Genomic DNA, 12,802 nt, shown 5'->3' with positions numbered 1-12,802 from the left:
TAAATATAGTTGTATTTAGTGTTGTAAAGATAGAAATATAAATAAATTAAAAAATCAACCTTTGAAAGGAAAAAGCAAAATTGTCATCTTTGCCGATGATATATTTTAGTACATTGAAAATCCAAAGGAATTTGCAGAAAAATTATTACAATAAATGGAAGAGGTTAGCATATTCTCTGTTGCAAAATTAATTGTCATTTTATATCCAGGAATAAAATTTGAGAAATTAAAAAATTTAAAAGATAAAAATTGATACAATAACATACATTAAAAGTAGTAGAAATATACCTAACAAAATATGTCAAGACCTACATGGAGAAAATTTTAAAATATTTTTGAGAGATGGAAAGGAATTAAAGAAGACCTAAATAAAACTGAGAGAAATAGCATGTTCAGTGATTGGAAGAGTTATTATTGTAGACATCAACTATCTTAAAATGTATCTATAAATTTAATCCAGTGCCAATTAAAATCTCAATAGTCTTATTTTTGGAAAGATGAGTACCTTTGCAATTTGATTTATAATATTTTTAAGCCAGTACAAAAGTGAAGAATAGCTAAGAGACTCCTTAAGACTGAAGGCAGGTGGTTTTTCTCTACAAAATATGAAGACTCAATTTAAAAATCTTATTAAATGAGTACCAGACAATCTGGTACTGTCATTGGATAGATAATGGAACAGAATATAGGCCTCAAAAAATATTTGATATTTATCAAAGATTGTTGCTGGTCAGTGGGTAGAGGACAGACTTTTCAATGAATAGTACTAGAACAGTTGATTATCAGTATGGGGGAAATAATTATACCAAAAATGTTTCAGGTTGATAAAATACCAAGATGTGAGATGTAAGACCATACATTTTCTACAAGATAGTATAAGAGAGTATCTCTGTGGTGTATGATATGGAAGGAATTCCTAACTAAAATACAAAAGCGGCACTAACAATAAAGATTCATATATTAAGCTACATTAAAACTGTAAGAAAAAAACAAAAAAATTAAAGATAGATAAAATAAGATATATGATGAGAAATGATATTTTCAACAGAATATCAGCAAAGAACTAACAAAATATATAAAAAATTTCACTACACATCATTACAATAGAGACAAACATCTCAATAGAAATAACAAGCAAAAGATTTACAGGTACTTCACTAAGGAAGGAATTCACTCAGCTGAGAAACATGTGCTCAACTTCAGTGCATCGGTGAAAGGCAGATGAAAACAAAATGAGATAACATGTAAAAATTAGTAATACAAATGTTGACAAAGATATGAATAATTCAGAACACTTATATACTACTAAGGGGATGAGTTTAAATTGATAAAACCCTTTGAAAAAAATAGCATTATCTTCTAAATCGATGATCCTCATGAACCAGAAATTCTTTTCCTAACTCTATTCCCTTGAGAAACTTGCCCTAATGCATAATACACATGCAAGAATATTCATTCCAGCATTGTTCAGTTTTCAAAATTAGAAATGACCTAAATGTCCATGGTTGGATGGCATCAGCGACTCAGTGGACATGAGCTCAGGTAAGCTCTGGGAGATGGTGAAGGACAGGGAAACCTGGTCCATGGGGTTGCAAATCAAATTCTGAGAGTGAGGAGGAGTGGGAAAAAGTGCAGAGGAAGAGAACTGCGGAAGCTCCCTCAATAGCCTGCTAACTGCAGACAGGTGAGGGAGGCTATTGTAGATTGCCCAGCCATCAGTTGACCCTCCAGCTGACTGAAAATGCAGAGTTCAGTTAGGTTGACCCAGACCAGAAAATTTCCCCAACTGACCCACAGGATCATGGGCTAAATAAAATGATGATTGTTTTAAAAAAAAAAAAAAGAATCGAACCCCACTGAGCATCTGCACAACAAAATGTCCGTTGGTAATAGGGTGAACAATCTGAGTTAAACTCGTAGCATGGAATATTATACAGCATGAAAATGCCCACCCTGTAGCTATATACAGTAGCATAGATGAATTTAACAAGTATAATGTTGAATTATAAAAGCAAGACAGAAAATTATACGTACAGATTCTTCTCCATTTACATAATGTTGAAAAAATATTGAGTAAGGCTGAATATTTAGATGGTTACAAAACAATGAAATTAAGAGAATGAACTGACAAGCCACAGATGGGGGGGGAATCTTTGCAAAACACATATCTGATAAAGGTACTGAAAATATATACAGGATTCTTAGCAGTGAGAAAACAACCCAATTAAAAAATGGGCAAAAGTTCACCAAAGAAAATACTCAAATATCAAGAAAGCATGTAAAAAGATGCTTAACAACATATGTCATCAGCTCAGTTCAGTTCAGTTCAGTCGCTCAGTCCAGTTCAGTCGCTCAGTCATGTCCGACTCTTTGCAACCCCATGGACCACAGCACGCCAGGCCTCCCTGTCATCACCATCTCCTGGAGTTTACCCAAACTCATGTCTATCGAGTCAGTGATGCCCTCCCACCATCTTATCCTCTGTTGTCCCCTTCTCCTCCTGCCTTCAATCTTTCCCAGCATCAGGGTCTTTTGAAATGAGGCAGCTCTTCGCGTCACGTGGCCAAAGGATTGGAGTTTCAGCTTCAACATCACTCCTTCCAATGAACACTCAGGACTGATCTGCTTTAGGATGGACTGGTTGGATCTCCTTGCAGTCCAAGGGACTCTCAAGAGTCTTCTCTAGCACTACAGTTCAAAAGAATCACTTCTGCGCTCAGATTTCTTTATAGTCCAACTCTCACATCCATACATGACTACTGGAAAAACCATAGCCTTGACTAGATGAACCTTTGTTGGCAAAGTAATGTCTTTGCTTTTTAATATGCTGTCTAGTTTGGTCATAACTTTCCTTCCAAGGAGTAAGCGTCTTTTAATTTCATGGCTGCAGTCATCATCTGCAGTGATTTTAGAGCCCCCCCCCAAATAAAGTCAGCCACTGTTTCCACTGTTTCCCCATCTATTTGCATGAAATGATGGGACTGGATGCCATGATCTTAGTTTTCTGAATGTTGAGCTTTAAGCCAACTTTATCACTCTCCTCTTTCAGTTTCATCAAGAGGCTCTTTAGTTCTTCTTCACTTTCTGCCATAAGGGTGGTGTCATCTGCATATCTGAGGTTATTGATATTTCTCCTGGCAATCTTGATTCCAGCTTGTGCTTCATCCAGCCCAGCATTTCTCATGATGTACTCTGCATATAAGTTAAATAAGCAGGGTGACAATATACAGCCTTGATGTACTTCTTTTCCTATTTGGAACCAGTCTGTTGTTCCATGTCCATTTCTAACTGTTGCTTCCTGACCTGCATACAGATTTCTCAGGAGGCAGGTCAGGTGGTCTGAAATTCCCATCTCTTTCAGGATTTTCCACAGTTTATTGTGATCCGCACAGTCAAAGGCTTTGGCATAGTCAATAAAGCAGAAATAGATGTTTTTCTGAAACTCTCTTGCTTTTTTGATGATCCAGCAGATGTTGGCAATTTGATCTCTGGTTCATCTGCCTTTTCTAAAACCAGCTTGAACATCTGGAAGTTCACAGTTCGCATATTGCTGAAGCCTTGCTTGGAGAATTTTGAGCATTACTTTATGAGCATGTGAGATGAGTGTAATTGTGTGGTAGTTTGAACATTCTTTGGCATTGCCTTTCTTTGGGGTTGGAATGAAAACTGACCTTTTCCAGTCCTGTGGCCACTGCTGAGTTTTCCAATTTTGCTGTCATATTGAGTGCAGCAAATTCACAGCATCATCTTTTACAATTTGAAATAGCTCAACTGCAATTCCATCACTTCCACTAGCTCCATTCGTAGTGATGCTTCCTAAGGCCCACTTGACTTCGCATTCCAGGATATCTGGCTCTTAGGTGAGTGATCACACCATCGTGATTATCTGGGTCATGAAAATCTTTTTTGTGTATTTTGTGTATCTTCTGTGTATTCTTGCCACCCCTTCTTAATATCTTCTGCTTCTGTTAGGTCCATGCCATTTCTGTCCTTTATTGAGCCCATGTTTGCATGAAATATTCCCTTGGTGTCTCTAATTTTCTTGAAAAGATCTCTAGTCTTTCCCATTCTATTATTTCCCTCTATTTCTTTGCACTGATCACTGAGGAAGGCTTTTGTATCTCATACGAAGGCTTTCGTATCTCGTACCTTGCTGTTGTTTGGAACTGTGCATTCAAATGGGTATATCTTTCCTTCTCTCCTTTGTTCTTCACTTCTCTTCTTTTCACAGCTATTTGTAAGGCCTCCTCAGACAGCCATTTTGCTTTTTTGCATTTCTTTTTCTTGGGGATGGTCTTGATCCCTGTCTCCTGTACATTGTCACGAACCTCTGTCCATAGTTCATCAGGCACAGTTCTATCAGACCTGGTCCCTTAAATTTATTTCTCACTTTCACTGTATAATCACATGGGATTTGATTTAGGTCATACCTGAATGGTCTAGTGGTTTTCCCCACTTTCTTCAATTTAAGTCTGAATTTGGCAGTAAGGAGCTCATGATCTGAGCCACAGTCAGTTCCTGGTCTTGTTTTTGATGACTGTATAGAGCTTCTCCATCCTTGGCTGTGAAGAATATAATCAGTCTGATTTCAGTGTTGGCCATCTGGTGATATCCATGTATAGAGTCTTCTGTTTTGTTGTTGGAAGAGGGTGTTTGCTATGACCATTGCGTTCTCTTGGCAAAACTCTGTTGTCATATGTCATATGTTATCAGGGAATTACAAATTAAAACAGCAGTGAATTACCACCACATGCCCATTAAAATGACTATAACGCTGAAAACACCAAATTCTGGAGAGAATGTGGACAACAGGTACTCTCAATGCTGATGGGAATGGAAAATGGTACAGCCAGCTTAGAAGAGAATTTGGAAGTTTATACAAAATGCAACATAGATATAAGATGCAGCAAGTAGGTATACACTATACACCAAATGTGTTGAAACTTATGTTAACGCAAAATCTGCCCACTAGTGTTTATAACAGCTTATTCAAAATAGCCAAAACCTGGAAGTATCCAAGATGTCCTTTATTTATTTATTTTTTTTAACATTTAAAAAAATTTTTTTAATTTATTTTTATTAGTTGGAGGCTAATTACTTTATAATATTGTAGTGGGTTTTGTCATAGATGTCCTTTAATAGGTAGATGGATGAACTCTAGTATATCCTTATAATTGAATATTACTCAATGGCAAACAAAAGAAATAATCTATTAACCCACAAAAAGACATGGAGGAAGCTAAGTGCATATTGCTAAATTAAAGTACCCAAACTGAGAAGGCTACATATTCATACGATTCCAACTATATGATATTCTTGACAAGGCAAAATTAAGGAGACAATAAAAAGATAAGGGTTGCTAGGATTTGGGAGAGCGCTTAAGGGATAACTAAGTGGAAGATAGGGAATTTTTTAGGGCAGGCAATGAAACTATTCTGTGTGATATTCTAATGGTGGAATGCATCATTATGCTTATGTTAAAAGCCATAGATTATACAACATAGAGAGTAAACTCTAAGAAAGCTATGGAATTTAATTAATAATAATAATTTGAATAATGTGTCAGTATTGGTTCACCAACTGTACCAAATTTCACCACACTAAGGGAAAATGTTATAATAAGGGAATCTGTGCATGAGTGTCTGTATGAAGGGATATATGGGAACTCTGTAGTTTCTGTTCAGTTTATCTGTAAATGCAAAGCTACTCTAAAAAATAAGCTCTATTAAGCTAAAAGATATGAAGAAAAAAGAATGAGAGAAAGATATGTAATGATTATAGTAAACGTCATGATAATGATTTCCTGAGTGGAGAGGAAAGAGGTGGTTTTGGAGCTTCTGATATGCTGGTGCTGATCAGTTATGTTTGCCTGGTAAAATTACATGTATAGGTTTTATTTATTATTTTCTTCATGTATACTATATTCACAGTTATACAAAATGTGAGAAGGAGGAAAAGCAAGGAAGGAAGCCACAGAAGGATAGAAATCAAAGATTAATGTTGTTTTCTTGAGATTTATGACTACCATAATAGAGAAATTTAATTCTAAGATTAAATAGATAAAACTGCATATCTTTCTGTGATCAAGAAGACAAAGTCAAATATATAACCCCAATATAGAGCAGAGACACAAAGAGATGGAAAATATGAATATAAAGTTAAGAAACATGGATAATTGATGTAGATTTTGGTTGTATATAGTAGAGATTTAGAAATAAAATATAGTCACAAAGCAGGGGACCTTAATAATTAAGTGAAAGAGGGAAATTTCCCTGCAGTAGAAAACGACTAGATTATTACAGCTGAAAGGATGCATCTTTTTGTCAGGCAGAGTAAATGAAGCAGGCAGTTTTCTCATGTCTGAAGTTGTGTATTTTAGTTTGAGTGCAAAAGAAAGACATTTCCAAAAACATGAGGATACAAAGTTTACTTTTCACCCATCCTATCTTACTGATGTCTTACCAAAAATGAAAAAGAAATTCAAAATACGAGATGGGGTGAGAATAAATAAAATGTGTGCAAAAAGTGAGAGTAAAACTGATAGATCAATCTAAATAACTGATCAATTGTTTGTAAGTGAAAGTCTCTCAGTTATGTCCAACTTTGCAACCCCATGGACTGTACAGCCCATGGAATTCTCCAGGCCAGAATACTGGAGTGGGTAGCCTTTCCCTTCTCCAGGGGATCGTCCCAACCCAGGAATAGAACCGGGGTCTCCTGCGTTGCAGGTGGATTCTTTACCAACTGGGCTGTCAGGGAAGCCCATTGTTTGTAAAGTTTAATGCTCTTAAGAATCCCTACAAGAGGAGTGGCTTAATGTTTAAAACGTTTTTAAAATGACACTACAGATTATTTCAAGTAAACAGTGGACAGAAAGTATATGTTATTAATAACCAGTATAAGATAATTTGAAAAAACTAATCCAATGAAAAACATGAAAGGATACAAAAAAGAAAGAATAAATCATTGAAAACAGAAAACTTAAAATAAGATGGCTAGAATAGGTCCAAATATGTCAGTATTCATGAGAAACATCACAGTTAGAAAGTATTATAGTTTGGTTACTAAGAGAGATTTCTACATTAAGAATATATAGGAAGATTAAAAATGAAGAATGGGGAGCAGAAAGGGCAACATTCTTCAAGAACACTGGATTGAATTTAAAGATCATTAAATGGGAGAAGAGAGCAACATTTTGTTTTGATAATATTTTTAACCCATTAAAAAGACAGTAGCCCATTTACTGGAAACAAGCAAGCGTCAGTATGTATATAAACAAAAACCGATAGTAGTGGGACGAGAAACAGAGGCCACACCACTTCGGGAGAATTCAACATGCCTTCTTTAGGGATTGAGCAGTTAAATAGAGAGCAAGTAACCAAATTATACTTAAGAGAATTTGAATATCAACAAGTTACTGAAAAATAGTGACATAATATATCTTTGTAAAGAAGATGCCTTCCAAGTCATTTCAGTTTTCAAATTTGTTAAGAGATTATACATTGAATTTATTTGTAAATTTTATTTTCTTCTGTATTATATTTATTTTTTATATTCCTTGCATTGTTGTGTTTCTTTTTGTTGTTTAATTGGAGTTACCTGTGATTTGTCTGTCTTACTGATTTTATATTTAACTTGAGTTTTTGGTTTCATTGATCACATCTTTCATGTCTTCTCTGTGTCATTAATGTCTGCTTTTTCTTTTATCAATTTTGTTCTCTCATTTCTGGTTTATTTTGGCTTTTTTGGCCTAGCTTCATGAGTTGAATTCTTAGTTTATTATAAGTCTTTTATGTTTTCTAATGTTCACATATAAAGATATTTTTTAAATGGCATTAGCTGTATTCTATAAGTTTTGATATGAACTTTTTTTTTTACCGTTTGTTTTAAAATAATATGCAGTATCAGCTTTGCTTTCTTCTTTAACCAGACAGTTATTTAGAAGTGTGTTTTTAAATTTCCAAAAGTTAAAAATGTAGATCATTGGTTATTGGAGTCTTTACTCACTCTCCCCTAGCTATATCTGGTGTTATGTTAAACCAGGACGGGTTTCCAGAGAGCCTGCACCAGGTGAAGCATTAAGTAACTGAATAAATAAAAAATTAGTTTTGTCTTTAATAAATATGTTTTTCCTCATTGTTTTTTATTTCCTTTAGTCTTACTGCTCTGATCCAAACCTCGTGTTAGATTTGAAGAACCTCATTGTGCTTTTTGCTGACACACTTCAGGTTTGTGGCTTACGTTTATGTAGACTTAACCTAGATCAGTGTTTCGTCAGCTCTAAATCCTTTGATTGTCTATCTAAGCTTGAGTAAGTACCTTTTTCTTTCTAGTTGTGTTTCTTCTTTTCCTAGAGCTAGGTAATTTTTATCTCTTTGTAGTGTTTCCTGGTCATTACCTTGTCTGTTATGTTCTCATAATTTGTTCTCATCCCCCTTTTTTTCCTCAAAGCAAATCAATTAATTGAACTCACTACGTTAGTTCTTAAAATGCTCCTAATTCAGATATAGTGTCTGAGTGATTTTGGATTTTCTTACCTACTATTTTGAATAATGATTATTGATATGAACCATATATTATATTCAATAGAATAACATTAGAAGTGGGTAAGATTGGTAGCATTCTCATTTTCTGACCCTACTCCTGAAAGTTGCTCCTTACAGAAGGAGTTATAGGGAAAACTTCATTGATAGTTATATCCAATATACATTAATTCTAATGTTCATCTTTTCTTTATTTTTTTCTGACTGGCTCAAATATTTTGGTATATATCTTTTAATTATTGAGGATAAACAATAGATATTAAGTGGGAATGGAAGATTCTTGTATCATGGTTTTATTTAAATTGTTGTCCAAAGAACAAAATTGTCTTTCAGTGCCTAATCTCTCTCGTGTTGTTTAAAAAACATCACCTTATAAAACGAAGCTTTTTTCTTATTTTGTTTCAGGTGTATGGTTTTCCTGTAAATCAGCTTTTTGACATGCTACTAGAAATCAGAGACCAGTATAGTGAAACTTTGCTAAAGAAGTGGTCAGGTATTTTCAGGTGAGAAATTATCTATAGTTGTGTGTGTGTGGGCACGCATGTTTGTACACTCATCTTTATACTTAAGGGTTTTCAGGTATAATAAGCAACAAGTGTATGTGGCTTATTTTTTTCTAGGTCTGATTCCAATTATGACTTGGAATTCAATTAAATAGTTATGGTGTCCCAAATAAAGTTCCCAAGACATTCAATCTCTGGATATTAGTGCCTACTCTGTGAGGAGTCCCCAAATGCCCAGATTTGTTTCATTGAGTAAATGCCAGATACCTTAGTTCAGACCAACCAGATCACCTTGTGTCATCTTAATTTGATTTTTTATTTTCTCTTTGGGAATCATTCCTAATCTATGTCTCACTTGTAGGATAGGGCTTTTAAACCCTTTTGAAAAATTTAGCTTTTTTGAAACTTTTTTGAAGACTCATGTTATTCCTCATCTTCTTATTCTCCATAGCCGAAGAAGAGATCTATTACAATCTAATATTTGAAGCATATCATTTAAATAGTTATTGCAACATGCATACAACAATAAGAAAATTATTGTATTATATCTCCACTTACAAATATTTCCTTGGACATGTTTTCCTCACACATAACTCATGTCAGCTCACTTGTTTCTTCTTTTGAAGTGATCTTTCTGCTTACTGCAGGACCACTTCCCCAGATCAACTTACTTTGTTTTCAAGTTCTTATAGCTTTATGGTATTACATTGTCCCATTGATCTTACTCTTCATATTTATAAACATATAGTTGATAATTATGTAGTGTAACTCATTAGTGTATTAATATAAATATTTGTATGTCTAAAAAGTCCTATTTATTAATGATATAATTTTCTTTAGGGGAGATTATCTTTTGAAAATTAGTATCATGATATATCCAAGCACATCTAATCTGAAGCCTTCAGTAAATTTCTTTTTTGATTTTGGTAGTATGGTCTCTGCCCTGGAGAACTCCTAGTCTAGTTAAGGATACAGAATCTTTGGATGAAGAAAAAGTCATTCTTAATATAGAGCAGTAGATGAAGTACATGAACATAGTTTGATAAAATAGAAAATCTAGTATAGAATTAAAGAACATAATAAAAAAAGTCTTTATTTTTTTTTTTTTAAGAAAACATATAAAACCTCTTTGCCTTCTCCAGAGCTCACTTCTGTTTTTTGGTTGCTTCTCATTTGCCTTAAGGCTTCAACATGTTGCCTTGAAATTTTCTGTCTGAGCTATAAATTTCAAATACTATGAGGTCATCTTTATACTTGTGTTCCATTTGTTTTAGAATGCAATTTTACTTCTGTGTTGTTTTTTTTTTAAGATGTCCTTACCTAAGACCAAATAGCTGTACTATAAAAGGAATAGATTAGGGACTAAGAAATGTTTATTTGAGGTTGTGGTGAATATACAACCGTTTGAGTTCTCCTGAAAGTTATTTGTGATCACTCTACTGATTAACTCACCTGTCTTTCCTTTTTTACTTTATCCCTCCCTCCTTTCCTTTCTTCTTTTATTTTCTTTATAGAAACATACTTGATTCAGACAACTACAGTCCTATACCAGTAACAAGTGAAGAGATGTATAAAAAGGTGATAGGACAATTCCCATTCCAAGATACAGAGCTGGAAAAGGTAAGGAACACTAAAATAAACTTCTCTGATTTGGCGTCCTCTTAAAGCTTTCTTTGTGTCAGTCTCATTAAAGGCATAATTTCTAACTCAATGAATTAGGAATCTAAAACAGCTTCAAAGGATGATTTTTGGGCTTAGAGGAACAGAAGTTCCTGTTTAGGGAACCACTCAGTAAATGGATTTGGGGTATTGTCCACCTCTGAAGTGTTTAGGAGATTTCTGGCAGTGTTTCCTTTTGATTTACACTTTGAAATATTTGCTTTTCTTATACTTTGAGGACATTTTATCCCCAAAACATACAGTAAAATTTACCATGCTATATAATTGTATTGGTTTTGACTGTGCTTTGTGGTGTATGTACTACCACAACAATGTTGCAGAACAGTTCCATGATTCCCCAAAATTAAATCATGCTATACCTTCTTAATCAATTACTCCTCAACCCCTAGCTTTTGGCAACCACCTATCTTGTTGCTATCCATCTACTTTTACCTTTTCTAAAAGCCCTTATAAATGGAATTATATAGTGTGTAACCTTTTGAGATTGACTTCTTTTACTGAAGATAATGCTTTTGAGACTCATCTAAGTTGTTGCACATATCAATAACTCATTCCTTTTTATTGCTGAGTATGTATCAGAATTTGTTTATTGGGTTTTACAGGACATTAGAATTGTTTACTTAATTTAATCTTACTCTTTTTAGCATTAGAAAACTTTCACAAATATGTTTTTAAAATGTAAAGTTGTTAAGAAGGCAGTTCCTAGTGTGCAAGAAAATCTCTTTTGCATTTTAATTAGTTAATAGGTATTTTCAATGTATGCTCATTTGTAACTTTCATTAATTCTTGCTTTTACAGCAACCATTCCCAAAAAAGTTTCCATTTTCTGAATTTGTGCCAAAAGTTTACAACCAAATTAAAGAATTTATCTATGCCTGTCTGAAGTTTTCAGAAGATCTTCATCTAAGGTATAGTATGAAATCATGGAAGTGCAATAGATACTGAGATTATGGCTCTATATACATAAATATTCTGGGATACTTTTGATGTTCCCTTCAGTTCCAAGTTTGAAAGTCTTAATATTAGCCCTGTGTGGTATGCCACTGCCCTATTAATATGGTCAGGTGAAAAAAGGGAAGTTGGAAACTCTTGAATAATTTCTTTTTATATTACTTACCTTATTCTCTACTGTTTTCTTTACAGATTTGCATTTATAGTGAGATTCACCAGAAAAGAGTAGTATAATATTCTAGTTTTTACATTATATTGATGAAATGTTAGGCCAGTAGAGGAGTGGCATGTGAAATTCTTGCTGTCCAAGGGAATCTCAAGAGCCTTCCCCAGCATCACAGTTCGAAACCATCAATTCTTCGGCACTAAGCCGTCTTTCTGGTCCAGTTCTCACATCTGTACATGATACTGGAGAAACCGTAGCTTTGAGTATGCAGACCTTTATCAGCAAAATGATGTCTCTGCTTTTTAATACGCTGTCATGTGAGGTTTGTCATAGCTTTCCTTCTTGGTTCTTTGATTCCTCTTCACTTTCTGCCTTTAGAGTGGTATCATCTTCATATTTGAGGTTGTTGATATTTCTCCTGGTAGTTTTGATTTCAGTTTGCGATTCATCCAGCCTGGCATTTCGTATGATGTACTTTGCATATAAATTAAATAAGCAGGATTTTTGTTTTTTTAATGGTATGCAATAGGTCTCTCATGCTTTCTTTACAGTTTTTCTCTTTGTTCCTCTTTCTGTTTTTAAATGGCCTGTTTTCTAATGCCCCAATTCTTTCTTCTGCATTATTTAGTCTGCTGTTGATGCTCTAAGAATTTTTCAATTCTTTTGTTGTATACTTCAGCTCCAGGATTTGAGTTGGGTTCTTTTTTTATAATTTCTATATTAAGCTTCTCATTTTATTCATGCATTGTATTCCGGATTTTGTTTTGTTGTCTGTGTTCTCGTGCATATTATTGAGCTTGATATGATATTTCTGATTCTTTTTAGGGTAGTTGTATGTCTCGGTATCTGGGAGTCACTATGGCCCTTGTGTTTGCTTTCTCTGGTGCTGTCTGGCTGTCTGATTCTCTCTGGGCCGTGTAGCTTTGTATCAGTGCCTCTGCCTCTGTGCTTCCCCGCGG

At 34.4% G+C, this 12,802-nt stretch overlaps 1 protein-coding gene across 3 annotated transcripts in view; it reads left to right on the top strand.

Moving 5' to 3' along the window:
* Positions 1–12,802, top strand: part of EXOC6B (exocyst complex component 6B) — a 664,516-nt gene that overhangs the window by 337,652 nt on the left and 314,062 nt on the right. For all 3 annotated transcript variants that reach the window (XM_043918361.1, XM_043918362.1, XM_043918363.1), the window contains exons 12-15: positions 8,157–8,228; positions 8,949–9,046; positions 10,561–10,666; positions 11,525–11,634. In XM_043918361.1, coding sequence (XP_043774296.1) covers positions 8,157–8,228; positions 8,949–9,046; positions 10,561–10,666; positions 11,525–11,634 — 386 coding nt within the window. The remainder of the gene's footprint in view (positions 1–8,156; positions 8,229–8,948; positions 9,047–10,560; positions 10,667–11,524; positions 11,635–12,802) is intronic.

The sequence above is a fragment of the Cervus elaphus genome, chromosome 11 (genome assembly GCF_910594005.1).
Source record: "Cervus elaphus chromosome 11, mCerEla1.1, whole genome shotgun sequence".
Classification (NCBI taxonomy): domain Eukaryota; kingdom Metazoa; phylum Chordata; class Mammalia; order Artiodactyla; family Cervidae; genus Cervus; species Cervus elaphus.
This window is presented reverse-complemented; position numbering and strand designations above follow the sequence as displayed.